The sequence below is a fragment of the Thrips palmi genome, unplaced genomic scaffold, assembly GCF_012932325.1.
Source record: "Thrips palmi isolate BJ-2018 unplaced genomic scaffold, TpBJ-2018v1 HiC_scaffold_17, whole genome shotgun sequence".
Taxonomy (NCBI): Eukaryota; Metazoa; Arthropoda; class Insecta; order Thysanoptera; family Thripidae; genus Thrips; species Thrips palmi.
Window position 1 is genome coordinate 7595772 of NW_023144626.1, and position 17494 is coordinate 7613265.

The 17494-nt window shown below is 55.8% G+C and overlaps 2 protein-coding genes across 2 annotated transcripts; one reads left to right on the forward strand and one right to left on the reverse strand.

Moving 5' to 3' along the window:
- The first annotated feature begins 37 nt into the window (after window positions 1-37).
- On the forward strand, window positions 38-4505 carry LOC117643393 (fizzy-related protein homolog). Its single transcript, XM_034382259.1, has 10 exons — window positions 38-194; window positions 798-995; window positions 1079-1219; window positions 1298-1615; window positions 1699-1887; window positions 1969-2193; window positions 2274-2406; window positions 2528-2691; window positions 2786-2983; window positions 3073-4505. Exons 2-10 carry the CDS (start codon window positions 882-884, stop codon window positions 3112-3114), a joined length of 1524 nt encoding a protein of 507 aa, XP_034238150.1. The 5' UTR covers window positions 38-194; window positions 798-881; the 3' UTR covers window positions 3115-4505.
- A 256-nt stretch (window positions 4506-4761) lies between these two features.
- LOC117643394 (serine protease inhibitor 88Ea-like) lies at window positions 4762-15704 on the reverse strand. The gene is made up of 6 exons (XM_034382260.1): window positions 15552-15704; window positions 7960-8123; window positions 7137-7619; window positions 6914-7049; window positions 6193-6452; window positions 4762-6099 (listed from the first exon to the last, which is right to left on the reverse strand). Exons 1-6 carry the CDS (start codon window positions 15571-15573, stop codon window positions 5812-5814), a joined length of 1353 nt encoding a protein of 450 aa, XP_034238151.1. The 5' UTR covers window positions 15574-15704; the 3' UTR covers window positions 4762-5811.
- Window positions 15705-17494: the final 1790 nt, after the last annotated feature.

Here is a 17494-nt window from a genome sequence, read left to right on the forward strand (position 1 = left end):
GGAACTGCGAGCAGAGCGAGGTGGGGGAGAGAAGAGGGGGGCGAGGCGAGGAAGGAAAGGAGGCGAGGCAGACAGACGGGACGGGACGCGACGGGCGGACAGCGACGCGGCACAGCAGGGAGCAGCCATAACAGTGTCTGGATTCTGGAGCCCTCAGAATCAATAACATCTGTGTGTTTGGCTATTCCTCATGTGTACGTGTTCATTTCGAAAGTCGAATTTCGGGCAAGTTGAAATCGTGAGCCGGAGCTTTTGTGTTTGGGGCCCGTCGTGAGGTCTGTTTCGAGGCCAGACTGTGTCTACATGGCTTTTCGAAATACCTAACGGTTCGGGCCCATCCTACTTTTCCCAACAGTCCCAACCAATTTTGTTTCGGCTCTCTTGGACTCAACACTAAATTCTAATTGTGCTTTGTATTGGAAAATTGAAGAAGTTCTGGAAAGAGAACAAGTCTGTTCAGTCCAACGTTGTGGTTATGTAAAGCTGATGTCTGTTGTGAATTGTTTCACTATGTGGCTGTGAACTGTTAAACATCATCTGTGTCTAAAATTACTCTTCAAACTCGTAATTTTTTATGAGTCTGATTTGCCAGGCTAAATTATAATTTGTAAACATACCTCAGTTTCTTTTATCAACAATGTTTGCTCCTTTGTTCTGTTGACTTGGTTGTTTTGTTGGCGTGTAGCTATTGCTAGTTACAACCTTCAATGTGACATGCAAATTTTCTCGGCTCCTGATTTCTATTTGGCTTGTCCTGTGTGAATTTATTCTCATTGCATGGTTCTTTTAACTTTCAGTTGTGTGCCAGGAAGGTTACATGTAAACGCCCGCTCATCTGCTGGGCTTTCAAAATTACACTATTTATAGAAACTTAACTGAAAATGATAAATCAAGATTATGAACGTCGGCTGCTGCAGCAAGCAGAGAAAGCCTGCTGGAACCCTTCCATGTCTCCAGTCAAAACACCAACCAAAGATAACAGCTACATGGACAGAGTGAGTTATTGATTAGCTTTTCTCTCGATGATACATTTGCACTATCAACTTTAGCCATTTGTATGACTCTTGTTTTGATGCAGTTGGGATCACCACCACCATTTTCTCCACCACCATATTCATCACCTCAATTTGGATCCCCATCACGAGGCCCAACTATTGGTGACAGATTTATTCCAGCTCGTGCTGGCAACAATTGGCAGACACAGTTCGCAATGATAGCAGTAAGAGATTTCCTCTTTCCTACCATTTGCTTTGCGCATTTTCTGTGATCTGGAGAACTTACTCAATTTATTTTACAGGACAACTCTCCAGGCAAGAAACTACGCGAAAACAGTGAAGCCACGAGAGAAAATCGGGAGTGCCGAGACAGTGCTGCCTATGTGTGCTTACTTAAAAATGAACTGTTGCAAGCTGGAATTGAAGACTTAAAAGGACAAGCAGAAGATCGCCGTGCTCTTGCTCCACTGCACAGTGGGAACCTGTTTCAATATACCACTCCAACCAAGCGCCATAATTTTACTTCACCATATTCTGTGTCTCCAGTTAGTGCTCGTAGTCAGAAATTACTGCGCTCTCCTAGGAAGGCTACTCGTAAAATCTCCCGCATACCATTTAAGGTATTACTGAAATTAATTCAAGTTTCACTTGGATTTATTTGTCATTGCAGCTAACTGATTTATGTGTTTCCTTTCCTTTGAAGGTTCTTGATGCACCAGAGTTGGGTGATGATTTCTACTTAAATCTTGTTGACTGGTCAGGTCTCAATATCTTAAGTGTGGGTTTAGGGACCTGTGTTTATTTGTGGAGTGCCTGCACCAGTCAAGTTACTCGTCTGTGTGATCTTTCTGGAGATTCAAATTCTGTGACGTCAGTAGCCTGGAATGAACGTGTATGTATGCCATTATGAAACAATAATTTGCCTACATGTCAGGAATGTTAAATAAAAATGTGTTTGTTTGCTTTTCCCCAGGGAAATCTTGTTGCCGTTGGAACACACTTGGGCTATGTCCAAATCTGGGATACTGCTGTCAGCAAGATGGTCAACAAACTTCAAGGCCATTCATCTCGAGTCGGATCATTAGCATGGAATGGGGACACTCTTGTGTCTGGCAGCAGAGATCGCCTTATAATGCAGAAAGATGTCCGAACTCCCTCCATTTTGCCGGAGCGACGGCTCGTGGGACACCGCCAAGAAGTATGTCCTTCAATATAAAACTGTTTGTTTACTCTGCCTGTTTGGAACTTACAAATACTTACTACCTCTTTCATTTTTAGGTATGTGGCCTTAAATGGTCTCCGGACAATCAATATTTGGCGTCTGGTGGGAACGATAATCGCCTCTATGTATGGAACCTTCATTCCTTGTCACCAGTTCAAACCTACACTGAACATGTAGCTGCTGTGAAGGGTGAGTGCCATGCATCCTTTGTCAACTGACTAATTTACTGTCTTCTAGCTCACCTTTATTTGATGCAAAGAGAGGGTTGCGTGATTGATTGATTCATTGATTCATTGATTGGTGTTTTTAGCAATAGCATGGTCTCCACATCACCATGGTCTCCTAGCAAGTGGAGGTGGTACTGCTGACAGGTGTATTCGTTTCTGGAACACCTTAACTGGGCAACCCATGCAAAGTGTGGACACCAACAGTCAAGTTTGCAATCTAGCGTGGAGTAAACATTCATCAGAACTTGTAAGTAATGTTTCTACATCTGGTTATTTCATGCCGCACTCAATTCCTTTGTCTCGTCTACAATGTATTTACTTTCTATGCTTTCAATTTCCAGGTGAGCACCCATGGCTATTCTCAAAATCAAATTCTTGTGTGGAAGTATCCAAGCTTATCTCAAGTAGCAAAACTAACTGGGCACTCCACTCGAGTTTTATATCTTGCCATGTCACCAGATGGTGAAGCTATAGTCACTGGAGCAGGTGATGAAACACTGAGGTTTTGGAATGTGTTCAGCAAGACCAGATCTCAAAAGGTAACCATGCAATAAAATTGGATCAATATACTTATGTAATATCTGAAGTTTTCCATACTTTCTCTAATCTGCCCTTTCTTTTTTCTCAGGAAAACAAATCAGTTCTCAACCTTTTCTCTAGTATCCGATAGTTGAAAATGTTACAAGCAACTATGAATGCAGTGAATCTGAGACAAGAGGACCAAAACCAAAATCATTCGTAGTTTGTGAAAACAGCTAATTTAAACCTGATTCAGGACCTTGTCCTAAATTCTTTAACCCTCTTACGAATTATTGTAAATAGTATTTATCAACTATTGAGATATATTTATCTGTACATAAAAAGTAGTGATAAAACATGTGCAATCTACTATCGATGGAAGTGCTTTGGCAATAGGATGCAACTGTCTTTCTCGGTTGAGACAAACCTTCATATTCCACTACAACTAAAAGAAAACTGTTAAATGCAGTTTTGTTTTATGAAAGCTGTGGTATTTAATTTACCCCTTTGGTTGAAATTCTACTTATGATACTCAAATAGTTTTTTAATTGACTCAATAAGAGTGTCTGTTAATGTTTTGAAAATGTCTCTCCATGCACTTTGTTAAATGCCAGTGACTTGTTGACAATTAACTCCCTATTATTTTTTGTAACTTTTTATTAGGAAGTAGAAGGAACAGTAGTTCTTCTAAAATTTATCATGGCAGTTAATCTTTGACACATTACTTACGGTCTTTGAGTAGTGGTGATTACAAAAAAAACTCTTTTAATGTCTGATGTCTTATACTGAATCATTTCCTTAGACATCACCAATTTTGCATTGTCATCAAATCCATACCATGATTTTGTTTATGTAAAGATCCGTTTGGTTCGCTTCCAATTGCCTCGAGTATAACCTGAAATAGTTCTCATAATTTGTGATTTTATGTTTAAGTTTTTACAACTCGAAATGCATTTATTAATTTTAGCATTTCACAAATATATTGAATTTTTTTTTATTGAGCTGATGATGTGGGTTTAGTTCTTGATAAGTTATTCTAAAGCTTTATGTAGTAATCTTCAAATTAAATCATAGCAATTTGTATTTTTTGTTTGTTCAAGGCATTAGTTAATGTCTTACTTGTTTTTTTTCTCTTTCATTTCATTAAATCTTTATTTAGAGTTTTATGTTTGTGTGACAGTTAGGGTGTGACAGTATGATTGTTGTTCAATGTTTTTCTTTCTAGTATGGATGAATGTTTGGTTTTTTAACTGAGTGTGTCAGAAGGCACTGCTTGATTTGATAAGTAGGAAGGTTTTGTGATGTTTCTCAGCCTATGAAAGGCTTTGATTCAATATCGCATGCTAGTCATATCAATAGATTTCCCTTCTTACTTGTCATCTGACTTGGTCTTGCCTCCTTACAGATTTCTGTTTGAAGATGACACTTGAAGTCGGAGTAGTTATCTTAGATTAATCGGGCAGTGCCGCCCTAACTTAAATATATAAAATGAATGTGTTTATACTCATTGTTAAAGAAAATAAATGATTGTCTGATTATTTATTTGTTGCTCAGTATCCCTTTTAAATTGTCTTAGTTGGATCAGAACCACTACTGTTGCTGGCCAAAAAATTGAGAAGCAAGCTATGTATTGTTGTCACTTTTCAACAAGAGCAATATTAGTACGTACAGCAGGGGCAGCTTGGGCTGCTTATTCCATCACATTAAATCTGCCTTGGTCTGCACTGACAGACTTGGCCACAGGAGACTTGGCTACTACGGCACAGCCAGGATTTGACGTGAGAAGATGTAGTCAGACGATGATAAATACTTTAATTTTTATTTTCAATTTCATAAATAAATTAAATATTTTGCTGTGTTGTTATAGTTCCTGGATAAGAGAGATCTTACTTGAAGAACATCCATGAGACATGACCACAGTGAAAACAATTCAATCCATGATGACATGTCAACAATTCTAAAATTGCCTCTCACAGGAGGCACCAACAGACTACAGGAGATTCCACCTTGATCTGTAAAACCAATAATTTAGCAGTATAAACTTAACAAATTCAACAAAAAATATACAACTTCATCTTTCTGCCCTTTTAGACACAGGGAAAATAAACAATAATAAGTACAATGCTGACTGAAGAAAATGTATAAAAAAATCTGCTGAGAAAATTTTCTTCACCGAATTATAGAAATAAATACAATGTCATAAGTGTATAGAAGCTTAAGAAATTCAAGCTTCCTAAAGAAAAATGAGAGTACACTAATTCACCAGGATGGACAGATGTCTTGCTAATCAGCAAACTAGCTCGTGTACACAGACCCTCAATCATAATAATAACCATAAAAATATTAAAAGAACTCCCCTTTGTCACTTAGAGAAGTTCTCTATCTTAGGTGGCAAAAGATGCCTTGCTGCTGTAGATTTCTTACAACTTTACTTAACTGAAGGAACGTAGAAACTCCTCTGGCTCTGGATCCAGTAGTTGGCCACCATCGCCAGGCACCACCTTTGGTAACCCAATAACTAAACACAAGACCCACGCTAACGTCAGGACTACAATGGGAGGGGATTCCACAAATTTGACTTAGAATCACAGTCGTCTAGAAAGTGTTTCGACTGGGACATGACGTCCAGCGTTTTAGTTGCTGTATGGTAGGCGCACCGACAGACCAACAGTCTCAATGAAGCAATCGCCCTACTGCACGCTGCGCTTGGCTGCGCTCTGCACGACAGACGGGGCGAACTGAAGAAGTGCTCGTTTCTTCTCCGCCTCTCCCAGTCTCGTTCGCTTTCATCCAGCTTGATGTTCGCGCGTCTCAGTTCACACACACATACGCTCGCACAACGACGTGCTCAGGCCTTGGGCGTCCGGTACACGCCGGCGAAGAGGACCGTCTTCTGGCCCTTGTCGTACAGCATGTAGACGAACGGGTGGTTGCAGATGAACTGGATGGGCGTGAGCGGCCGCGAGGATCGGAACGCGAACAAGGCCGTGGCCCCCGCCGCCTTGGTGCCCTGCTCGTCCACCTCGATCTTGGCCTTGTGCATGATGCGGTCGAACAGGATGCCGGGCTGGCCGGTCAGGCTGGTCAGGTTGGCCGTGGGCTTGAACAGGTCGCCGACGCCCAGCGCTTCCAGGGTCTGGGGGCACAGAGGCAGGACAGTCAGAGTCGCGCCTCGGTGGCGTCAAAGTGCGTGCAATAGGCAATGGCAGCGAGTGGCTCCTACTCCTACCTGGACGAGGTCGGCGGACTGCTCCACCTTGAAGGTCGGGATGGCCACCTCCACCTGCCGGGGCATGAGCTGGTCGTCAACCAGGTCCAGGACGACGTCGGGGGTGAGCGCGCCCAGGATGCCGTCGACGCCGTTGGACACGCCGGCGGTGCCCTCCACGCCCATGCCCTTGACGAAGGGCGGCAGCAGGATGTACATGGACACGTCGTGGCCCTTGTAGGGCAGCTCCAGCACGTGCGCGCCGAGCTGCTCGGAGACCTCTGCAAGGGGGAGGGGAGGGAGATCTGCGTTAGTTTGGTTCCACACTTGAGGGCTCTCAGGACGCCTTACAGACAGGGAATAGGCAGTCCCGCCGGACAGGAGTGCATTCGGGACTGCCTACTCGCCAGGCGCCATGACCCGCCTTGGACTTCGCTTGCCACTGCAATGCAAGGTCCCTCAAGGGCACTTCCCCGAGACATGGGCACCCAGTGGCACCCAGGGGCGGCCATGGGGACCCAGAAGCAGCCCACCCCCCACTGCGGGCAAGATATCGCACCGGGCGGCGTGGCCAGCGCTATCAGAGTGTCACAGTAGCTACTGACGTCGTCGCGACGTCGAGCCCTGTCGCCCCGTCCGTGTTTTGCCGCGCTTCGCTTTCTCCTCTCCGACCCTTTTTATCGACAGATTCGAAAAGCCCTCCCTCCCGACTCCCAGCCCGGCACTGAAAGCGACTGCTTACTGTAGTTGAAGCTGCCTTTCTGCTTCATCATGTTGACGATGGAACGCTTGTCAGAGGAGATGTGGAACACCTCGGCGTGGGTGTTCTCGGCGGGGAACTGGGACTGCCACAGGCCCTTGAAATAGGCAGCGTTCGCCTGAAAGAAAAAATAAACACATTAATATTCGACCGCAGACAGCACCACGCCGCGCTTGAATCCGCGACAAATTCGTAGCGCACTTACAAGGATAAGCTTGGTGTTCTCGTGGACGCCGTCCTCCGGGATGAGGTCCCGGATGTGTCCCTTGGTGACGTTCTCCACCCACTGGTTGATGGAGGCGCGGGCCGCGGCCGGGTCGCTGGCGAAGTCCATCACCTTCAGCTCGGCGTCCTGCAGGATGGCGGCCAGGCACTCGCGCACGCTCTGGGACTTGTCGATGAACAGGCGGTTGGCGGAGCTCAGCTCATAGCTGGACGAGTTGAGGGCGCGCTGCTCCAGCGTCTTCTCGTCGAACTTGTAGGCGTACAGCGTGGCCATCTTGCCCAGGCCGTCGGGGAGCTGCAGCACGCGCTTCACGGACTGCTCCGTGTGGCCGGCCGCCGTGAAGTACGCCAGCAGCAGCGCCTGGTAGATGGAGTGCGGCGACACGAACAGGTTGCCCTCCGAGGTGGCGGCCAGGTGGCGCAGCAGGTTCACGGAGAAGGCGCGCTGGCCCTCCGAGAGCGCCTGAGGGAGGAAGCAGGTCAGCGTCAGCTCCAGGCTCCACGCACAGTGGGTCAGAAGACCGGTGGAGGCGGCCAAAACTCTAGACGCGTTTTGAGCTCCAGAGTCGCTAAACAGGACTCGATTCGAACGTGTGACCCCACCTATGGATTGCTCTTCGAACGGGGAATCCATTGGTGGAGTCACACGTTTGGTTCGAGTCCCATTTAGCGAGTCTGGAGCTCGAAATGCGTCTAGAATTTTGGCCACCTTCACTGTTGTTGGTCCACTGTGAGGCGATGACTCGACAAGCACACTGAGGACTCGGGCGAACCCCGAACCTGCCACCGTCGACTCGACTCACCTGGCGAGCGTTGATGCCCTGCGTCATGGCCTCCTCGTCCACGCACAGCGCCTTGGCGGGCTCCTTCGGGGGCGCCAGCGCGGCCGGCGAGGGCGCCTGCTGCGGGGCGGCGACCGCGGCGCTCACCACGCACAGCGCCACCACTGCCAAGGGCAGCCATCCACCTGAGGAGAAGAGGAAGACGGAAGGGGTTATTAATCGAGCCGAGGCTTCCAGCAGACTCATTCCGAGAGTCGTTTTCGTCGCTCTGTCTCTCTCGCACTATTCGGGATGCCCCATGAGTGCGATAGACAGACTGCCGTGGGCGGGCCAATTAGAGTGGCCCATTTTGGCGGCACTTCGAAAGGGACGATCGCGATTGGCCAGCCTCAATCTCAACGTGACGCGGCGACGCGGCCTCGGGGGAACCGGCAGCAGCACACTCATTCCGAGAGCTGAATGGTCACCCTGTCTCTCTCGCACCTATACGGAACGGGCCATAAGTGCGAGAGAGACAGCGCGACGAAAACGACTCTCGGAATCAGTCTGCAGCAGCAGCTTGGAATGGAACGCCAACCCGGCAAAATAAATTGATCCCCGGGCTTCACAGGCTCCCGTTCCGGGCAAAAGGGCCCCCGCTTCGGGGCTTGTGTGGGCGTAGGGCGGGACGGGGCGAGGCGGGGTGCGGCGGGGCAGGGAGGGGCGCCATTCATAAAACGCGGAGGCGTTGGGTCCGCAAGGACTCGCGGGGGCGTAGATCGGAATGAATGAACACCGGGGTGGGGTGGGGGAGGGCGAAGGGGGTTGTTGATCAGCCGCGGGCGATGCGGGCCCCGCCGAGGCCCCGCTCTCGCGCTTTGCCTTTCCCGGCCTTCGACGATCCACGCGAAAAACAAGTGGCGCGGGCGCCACGGCCTGCAGCCCACAGTGGATCAGAAGACCGGTGGAGGCGGCCACAACTCTAGACGCGTTTTAAGCCCAGAGTCGCCCGAACGAGGAATCCATTCAGGCTCGGACTGGCCAGGGCAGACAGGCAGTAAAGTCTGCCGGGGCCTTCGGGTTTAGGACCAGTAACGTCACAAAGTTGGTCAAAAAGTGATTGAATCTCAGAAAGTAGCCGTTTTTGCTGAATTTGGGCGGCCACTGCGTCCGATCTAGTTGCGACCAACGGCCTCCCTCGACGTCCCAGTGTTCTTAAGACCCTACTCTTTCATGCCCTGTATCGGGAAGACGTTGACCACAACGATTTTGCCTTTGACCGCAACGATTTTGGGACCAAAGTTGGCCAAAAAGTGGTCGAATCTAGGAAATTTGCTGATTTTGCTGACTTTGGGCGGCCACTGTGTCCAATCTAGTTACCGTAAAAGGCCTCCCTCGACGCCCTTGCATTCTTAAGACTCTACTCTTTCATGCCCTGTATCGGGAAGACGTTGACCACAACGATTTTGCCTTTGACCGCAACGATTTTGGGACCAAAGTTGGCCAAAAAGTGGTCGAATCTAGGAAATTTGCTGATTTTGCTGACTTTGGGCGGCCACTGTGTCCAATCTAGTTACCGTAAAAGGCCTCCCTCGACGCCCTAGAATTCTTAAGACCCTACTCTTTCATGTCCTGTACGGGAAGGTTATTGACCGCAACTAGTTTGGGAGCGGTAGCCTCACAAAGTTGGTCATGAAGGGTAAAAACAATGATGATCGGGGGCCTTTTGCGCTCTTATCCGCCGGGGCCTTTTGGGGGCCAGTCCGAGCCTGAATCCATTGGTGGGGTCACACGTTCGGTTCGAGTCCCAGCGAGTTTGGAGCTCAAAATCCGTCTAGAATTCTGGCCGCCTCCACCGGTCTCCTGGCCCACTGTGCGGTGCCTCTTCGAGTCCTCGGCGCGGTAAGTCCGTATTATCCGCGCGTCTGCCTCTCCGCCTTGACGAAAGCCTTGACCTCGGCCAGGAGAGGCGCGGTGCAGCAGGGCGCGCCGCGCGCCGCGCCGGGTGGAGCTGTTGGCTCGGCTGTTGGCATACCGCTGAGGCGCGTTGCGCGTTCGGGGACAATCCGCTTCCTGTCTCCGTCGCTCCCGCTTGAGCAGGCTGGCCGGCGCGGGCAGTCCGACGGAGACAGAGAGTCTCAGGGTGAACGCACCTCGAGCCTCCTCACCGTGACAAGGCTGTCGCCCGCCCCGCGCCGAGCACCGCGCGAGCACCGCGCTCTCGGCTTTTTGTCCGTCTGGGGTCTGGGCCACAGTGTGCTAATATGCACGGCGCACACACGCACAAAGGCACACTCACACAGAGTGAGATCCACCGGCCGGCCGTTCGAGAGGCTCTAGAAACGCGGCGAGGTGCCTGGCTGCAGACTCATTCCGAGAGTCGTTTTCGTCGCTCTGTCTCTCTCGCACCCATACGGGACGCCCCATGAATGCGAGCGAGACAGAGCGACGAAAACGACACTCAGTGTGCTGGGTGTCCTGGACGTCCTGGACGTCCCGGAATTCCCCGAGCGACGGCGAGAAAGGAGTGCTGCGTATAATGCCCTGCCCTGCTGCCTGCGGCTGCCAGTGCCAGGGTCGACGGGGCGAGACACGTACAGGATGGTCTCGGACTTTTGCTCTTGTTGTCGCTCTTGATGTTGCTGCTGCTGGCCGTCCAGTTAATCGGCGATCTCCATCACGATTTGTCCCGGCGTGCACGTTGCACGTCGCCAATAATTTGCAATGCCGACGCGGCCAGCGCTGCGCTGCCATTGGCTGCCATGCGCCTCGAGGTATGGCGATGTGCACGAGGCCCGCGTCGGCGGCCCGACATTTTGAAAACGCGATCCGTTTTTTTCGGGTCCTTGTTGACGGCGTGCCTCAGGGCCGACGCGGAAGTCTGTCGCACCGAGCGGCGCCTGCCGCCATGCGGGTGGCCGCCATCGTCGCGACTCTAGCGTCGCCTCGCCCAGCGCGCTGCCACACCACACCGGCGTGCATGAGGGTTAGGTCGCGGTGGGCTCACCAGCACGCCAAGCGAGCCGGCCGGGCCGCGGGCCGCACCGATCGGCGGCGCCTCGCCTCGATGCCACCAGACTCATTCCGAGAGTCGCTTTCGTCGCTCTGTCTCTCTCGCACTCATGGGGCGCCCCGTGTGGGTCGAGAGAAACAGAGCGACGAAAACGACTCTCGGAATCAGTCCTGCAGCGCAGCCTAGCGCGGCGTGCGCCGCCATGGTCGCCATATCACTGCCAATGCCTGCGGCAGGTGTGCTCGGTTCAGCGCGCTTCCCCGGCACTGCCGGCACTGCCCACGCCACACTGCAAGCCCCACTGCAAGCCCCGCCATCGCGTCGGAAGCTCACTCCGAACAATGTGCTTTCGCCTTTTCCCTCTGTCTGTCTCCTCCGCACCAATGCGGCACACGGCACGTCACATGAGTGCGTGAGAGACAGCGCAGCGCAGGGCCAGGAGACCGGTGGAGGCGGCCAAAATTCTAGACGTGATTTGAGCTCAGGAGTCGCTAAATGGGCCTCGAACCAAACTTGTGACCCCACCAATGGATTCCCCGTTCGGAGAGCAATCCATAGGTGGGGTCACACGTCCGGTTCAAGTCCTGTTTAGCGACTCTGGAGCTCAAAACGCGTCTAGAGTTTTGAGTTGTGGCCGCCTCCACCGGTCTTCTGGCCCACTGTGTTGCGCGACGAAGCGCGGTTTTGAATGGGCCTGCCGGACGCCACGGGACGAACGCTGCTCTGGATGGGATGGGGCATCTAATTGGCCTGGTTCCCCATTTCGATGTCGGCGTCAGCACACTGATCCCAAACAATGCTTTCATCTCTCTCTCTCTCTCTCTCTCTCTCTCTCTCTCTCTCTCTCTCTCTCTCTCTCTCTCTCTCTCTCTCTCTCTCTCTCTCTCTCTCTCTCTCGCACTCATGCAGCGTGCCGTTGGGGGTGCGAGAGAGACAGAGCGACAAAAGAGCGGGATCGCTCTGCAGCAGGTCCACCGGCGCGGCCGCCCCGCTTCCTGTGCGTCCGTTTGAACCCACCGTGGTGGGTCGACCGCGGTGTGTGGCGCTGTGCTAGCTTTAGCTTTAGCACGTCGAGGAGGCGGTGAAGTACACAACGTTTCGAGTCTTTTCTCGAAGGTGTCGGTAATTTTGAAAAAAAAAAAAAAAACAGAACTGAGGTGAGAAGGCGTGGCATTCCCGGCCGATAGGAGCCTCTCCGACAACACGTCTGACGGGTACTCGGTGACGTCACCCAGGACGCGCACTCGCGTACGACTGACGGGGCGGGGCGGGGCGGGGTCGGGCGGGGCGTCCCGCGAACTGAACACGCACACCGTGGACTCTCTTCTGCCGGTCTCTAGTCCGGCCGACGACGCGGTGGGCCCCGCACCACCCCAGAGGCTCTGCACTGCCAGAGAAAGCGATCCAGTAGTTCGCGGATCGCGTTTCCACTGTGCCGGCACCCCCATCGGCTCAGCCGTCCCGGAACTGGGAGCAGCAGGGCTGCATCTACCGCTGCGGCTCGGAAGATATGGGGATGCGTCCAACTCCGGCGCTGGATGTCCCGACGGTCGAGTCCGGCCTTCGGCGTGCCGCGCCGCGTCGCCGCCCTGGCCGCCGCCACAATGCAGTCCTTGCGCAACGCCCCGTGCCTCTCCCTCCCTCCCACGCCACGCGCCGCCACGCGCCGCCACGGCCGCGCCCAGGGCGGCACGACGGCGAGCCCGCCGAGTTGGGGTGTCCATCTCTACCTGGTGTCCTCCACGCGTGATGCAACGACCCGGGAAAACCGCCGGCGTTTTGAGAAGAAACTACACGGAGGAGGAAACGGCGTTCCGAGCGCAGGCCGAGGCTGCCCAGGCCTTGGAGCGCCTGCCGGCGAGCGGGGTAGGCAGGCCCGGCGCACAGCGCTGCGCCGAACGCAGCGCGCGGCCTACCTCGCAGGCGGGCAAGCTCCAGGCCGCCGCGGCGCGCGCTCCGATGAACCTCCATCCCTCTCCTCCCCGCCCGACACTCCGGCACGCGGCGAAAGCGGCAGAAATACAGGCGGAAACGGGAAGAGCGGGCAAAAAATCGGATGCGGGACAGACAAGCCCAACCAGCCCGCCGTGTGCCGCAGCAGTGCCTTTTCTTATCTGTTGCACATTCCGAAGTCCGCCTGGCGTGCTCCGGAGTAGGCCTCGGGGGCTGGGGGCGCCCCGCGGGTGGCGGGCCTGGCCGACGGCCTGGCCGACGGCGTGCAGGTGCGGCGGGCGCGCGCGGGGACTCCATGGAGGGGCCGAGGGTGGCAGTCCTGGCCACCCCTGGCGCGTGATAGCGTCCCGCACGTCGCCGGCCTCCCCCTTCTCCGTCCACGACGCCGTGCACCGAGCCGAGGTCCACGCCTCCGGCCGTGACCAGGTCGCGGATGCTCGCCGGGTTTTCCTAATCTCAGTGGCACCGGCCGCCGCCGCTTGCCGCCAGCTCTACCGACCGCCAGCGCGGGTGGCCCTCGTCCACCGCGCCACGGCCGACTGCGCACGCACCCAACCTCGATGTGAATGCGTGTCTGTCTGTGGGCATGTGCCCAATGTGAATGTGTTTGGGGCGGCCGCGGCAAGACTGGGCGACTGGGCCACTGTAGGACTCCAGGCCACTCCAGCCCCCCCGAAACTGGAACAGGTTGTGGGACGTCACCGACCGGACTAGCCGGCCGGTCGGGTTGCGGGCGTGACCGGTGTGATGTCACGTCTCGATGCCACACTGCAAGGCCTGGCAAGGCCTGCGTGAGTCAGGCGGCACGCACTGTGCACCGCGGTGCAACGCTATCGCAATCACCCCGAAAAGCAGCCATCCGACAAAAGAATCCCGAATCGGAGTTCTATTTCGGGCCGCCGATCGAGGACACGTTGCGTGCGGCCTGTGGACACAGCAGTCATCCGGCGACGAAAAAACAGGGAAGACTTTCGGGAGGTTTGGCTTTGCCGCCCGACGCACAGTGGGCCAGAAGAACGGTGGAGGCGGCCAAAACTCTAGACGCGTTTTGAGCTCCAGAGTCGCTAAACAGGACTCGAACCGATCGTGTAAATCCACCAATGGATTCCTCGTTCGGAGAGCAATCAGTTGGTGGGGTCACGCGTTCGGTTCGAGTCCTGTTTAGCGACTCAGGAGCTCAATACGCGTCTAGAGGTTTGGCCGCCAGCGCCGGTCTTCTGGCACGCGACGGGGCTGTGCGGGTCGGACTTCCCGCCGGGGCGCCGCCAGCCCTGGCTGCCCTGGCTGCCCTGGCCAGCGCGCCATGAACACGGCGAGCAGGAAGGCGGCCGGGAATTTCGAGTCGAAAAGGGAAAGGAGGAAAGCCTGGGCCAAGCCTGGGCCGGCCTGGCCTTGGCCCAGTGCACGGTGTAGCGACACGGTGTAGCGACACGGGGGAAGCCCCAGCGAGAGCCTCGCCAACGAGAGCAGAGAATTTCCCGGCCGGCGCGGGGTCGAATCCTCATCGTGCCGGATCTCAAGAAAGAGTCTTGTGAGCCGCCGCCGCCACGGCCGTGCGCCGCCGCCGTGCGCCCTGCTGCCGTCACCTGCGCCCTCGCTCGGCCTGAGTGAGTGTGTGTGCGTGAGTGTGAGTGCACGGCGGAGGTGTGGGTGTGACGTAACGCCGGACTGAGGCTCCGAGTTCCCCCCTCCGCGAGCTCCGCCGCCCCCCGACGCTTTCTCGGTCTCTGAGTCTCAGCCGGGCCGGCACGCACCGAGCCTAACCGCCTAACCGAGCCGCCCATTCAACAGCACTCGCATGGTGTTCCTGCCAGCGGCCCGGCGACGGCGCGACAAAAAACAAAATCCAAAAGCGCCGCCGCCCTGCCGGGGATCGAACACGGAGCCGGCCGAGGAGCCGGCGAAGGTCGCAAGCATGGGAGGCCAACGACACGCCAAAGGCTAGCCAAAGGGCATCAAGGCCACCGTGGCGCGCGCTATCAGGCGGTCGGCCTGTCAGCCATGCTGTCAGGCAGCTAGACAGCGAGCCGGTCCAGAAACACGAGGGAGTCCAGAGCTAAGGCCATGACCGGTCTCGTGTGATTCAGGTGCAAAAGTGCACGCGCGCACCTGCGGCATGGCTGCCATGGCCGCCATGCGGGGCGAACGCGGCTGGCGTGCGCTTGAGTCGGGCTTGAGTGTACAGCAGCAAACGACTCGGAGAAAAACATTGCGGGGCCGTGCTCCAAAAGACAGTAGGCCTTGCGCGATGTAAGAGGGGCGTACGTTGGGTAGGGCTGGGTCGGGAGGTTGCGATCATGGGTCTTGTGTTTGGGTACGGCCCCCCGCCCGGTGTTCGCCTCCAGAGGCAAAGTCAAAACGTCTTTGCGAGGGCAGTCGGTCGGGCAGCGCGCCTCGCGTCACACTCCGCGGCAAACACGCACGATCCTTCTGGCGACGCTCCACGACGACGAGCTCGAGCGTGACCTACAGGAGCTCCTCCCGGTTATGACACGGCGCAACGGCCTGCGCGCCAGCAGGGCCGGCGGCGGAACTGTCCAGCTCCGCGGCTTCGCGGGGGCACTATGCACTAAAAAGTCAAGTTCCGCTGCGACTGCACTTGGCTGTTCGACCGGACGCCGGCGTGGGGCACGGCGTGGGGCACGGCGTCCAACAGGTGCCGGCTTACCTTCCGTGCTCGGGGACTTCATGATGTCGACGCGGTGCACTGCGGTGTGGTGCGGCGTTCACTCTGGCAGCAGCTCGGTCCAGTCGGGGTCCTGCTGCAGTCACGGCGGAGGCACTACTGACTGACGGCGGTCGGCGCGGACGGCGCGATTCAGCAACAACTACGCTCTTACCCGCCACGCTCCGCACCAGAGGAGTTTCCCGCGGCCCGGCCCCGCGAGGGCCCTGCCCCACCCCGCGCCCCGCGCTCACAGAACGCGTTCCCGAGCCGGAGCCGAGTGGGACGGGGGCGCCCGAAGCGGCGCCGAGCGCAGCCGAGCCGGCCGCCGAGGGAAAAGGGCGTTTCGGTTTCACCTGCCGGCCTGCCGGGGTCTTTCAGGTTCTGCCCGGTGGCCGGCCTGGCCGGCTTGACGGCGTGCTGTCGTGGCGCTGGGCTTCCTTCTTGTTCCGGGGGAACGCCTCCGACGCCGCCGCCTCGCGCCCCTCGCGCCATTCATCGCCCCTTTTGCACCGCCCGTCTGCTCTTCTTTTCTCCTCTTTTCACCCCCCCCCCCTCCCCCTCCTCCCCCTCGCCACCTGCGGGGCTGACTCGGCACTGCTCGGCACTTCGCGACGGACACGACTCCCGCTTGTTTTCGCAGTGAGTGTGTTTTCGTCCCGGGGGTACTTCTCGCTCTGGAAAAAAAAATACGCGCGTTGGACGAAAATCGTATGCCGTGGTGCTGAGCGAAATCCGATGCCGAGGCTCCTCCAGTGTGCGCCCACATGTGAGCGAACACCGGCAAGTCGTGTGTCTTGCGCGGTCAAGTGCACCATGACGTGTTCCAGGCGCGCTGCCTCCAGGAACGACTCCCGGAACCCCCTCTCGGCTGGAACGACTCGCGGAAAGTCCTGCGGCTCAAGGAGGCTGCGTCCGGGTCCTGAGGGAATCACCACCGCGAGGCACAGAGGCGTGCGCAGAAATTTTGAAAGGGAGGCGACGCTTTCTGCCTACCATCAGGCGGAATGCATCGTAATTTGCCTACCTCGCAGGCGGCTGACTACTGCGGAAAGGGTGAGGGGTAGTCATGACCCCCAAACCTCCCCCTGCGCACGCCACGACTCCCGGAACACCGACCGGGCCGGGACCCACGAAGCCTGCTGCCTGCGTCCGATGCCGTTCTTTTCGGGGAAAACGATAAAAGTCGGTATCGCGAGAGGAAAAGCGGGCGCGTGATTGTTTTGGTTTTGGTTGCCGTGACAGGGTTCGCGAAGCCGCTGCTGTGCGCCCCGCGCTGTGACGCTGTGACGCCACGCGGCCGCTCTTTCGTCACCCTTGCCGGCTTGGCTTGTCCCCGCCTGCCTCTCGCTTCTCGGAGGAGGCAAGTTTCCTTCCACATTCCTTGCGCAGCATCAGCGCCGTTTCGCAAAATGTCCAAACCGCGTCGCGTACGCGGCCGGCGTACTCGCGAGACAGGGGCGCCTATCCTGGGAAGGAGGCATCCGCGCATCCGCGCATCCGCACCCGCCGCGACAATGGCTCGCGGCGCGCCCTGCACCTGCACGGCCACACGGCAGTCGACCTGGCGGCCTCGGTGGGGTCTTCGACGTCCTCAAGGAGCGGCCGGGCCGGGCCGGCCGGGCGCGATGACGTCAGGGGCTGCCCAAACCCGCGACGACGACGTGCCCAGGGCCCAAACAATGGGCCGCCTTTTGGTCACAGCGGAGCCAATTGAACTCCGTGAAGTACCGCCTTGAGCAGACCGATTCCGAACGGCGCTGTCTCTCTCGCACCCCTACGGAACGCCCCACGAGTGCGAGAGAGACAGAGCGACGACAGCATAAGGCAGGTGCTGTGGGGCCGGCCTAATCGCGCACTCGCGCGACGCGACACCAGTTGGACGACTTCCAGAGACGATTCGTTATTCGTGTTCAACAGCAGCCTTAGCCTTGCCTTTACGGGCC

Coding starts and splice junctions, on each gene's coding strand:
- LOC117643394 (XM_034382260.1), bottom strand. CDS start 15,573: ATGAAGTCCCCGAGCACGGAAG. Junction 7,050..7,136: donor AGAACACCAAGCTTATCCTT/GTAAGTGCGCTA, acceptor TTTTTCTTTCAG/GCGAACGCTGCCTATTTCAA. Junction 6,100..6,192: donor AGTCCGCCGACCTCGTCCAG/GTAGGAGTAGGA, acceptor CTGTGCCCCCAG/ACCCTGGAAGCGCTGGGCGT.
- LOC117643393 (XM_034382259.1), top strand. CDS start 882: ATGATAAATCAAGATTATGAACGTCGGCTGCTGCAGCAAGCAGAGAAA. Junction 996..1,078: donor ATAACAGCTACATGGACAGA/GTGAGTTATTGA, acceptor GTTTTGATGCAG/TTGGGATCACCACCACCATT. Junction 2,984..3,072: donor GCAAGACCAGATCTCAAAAG/GTAACCATGCAA, acceptor CTTTTTTCTCAG/GAAAACAAATCAGTTCTCAA.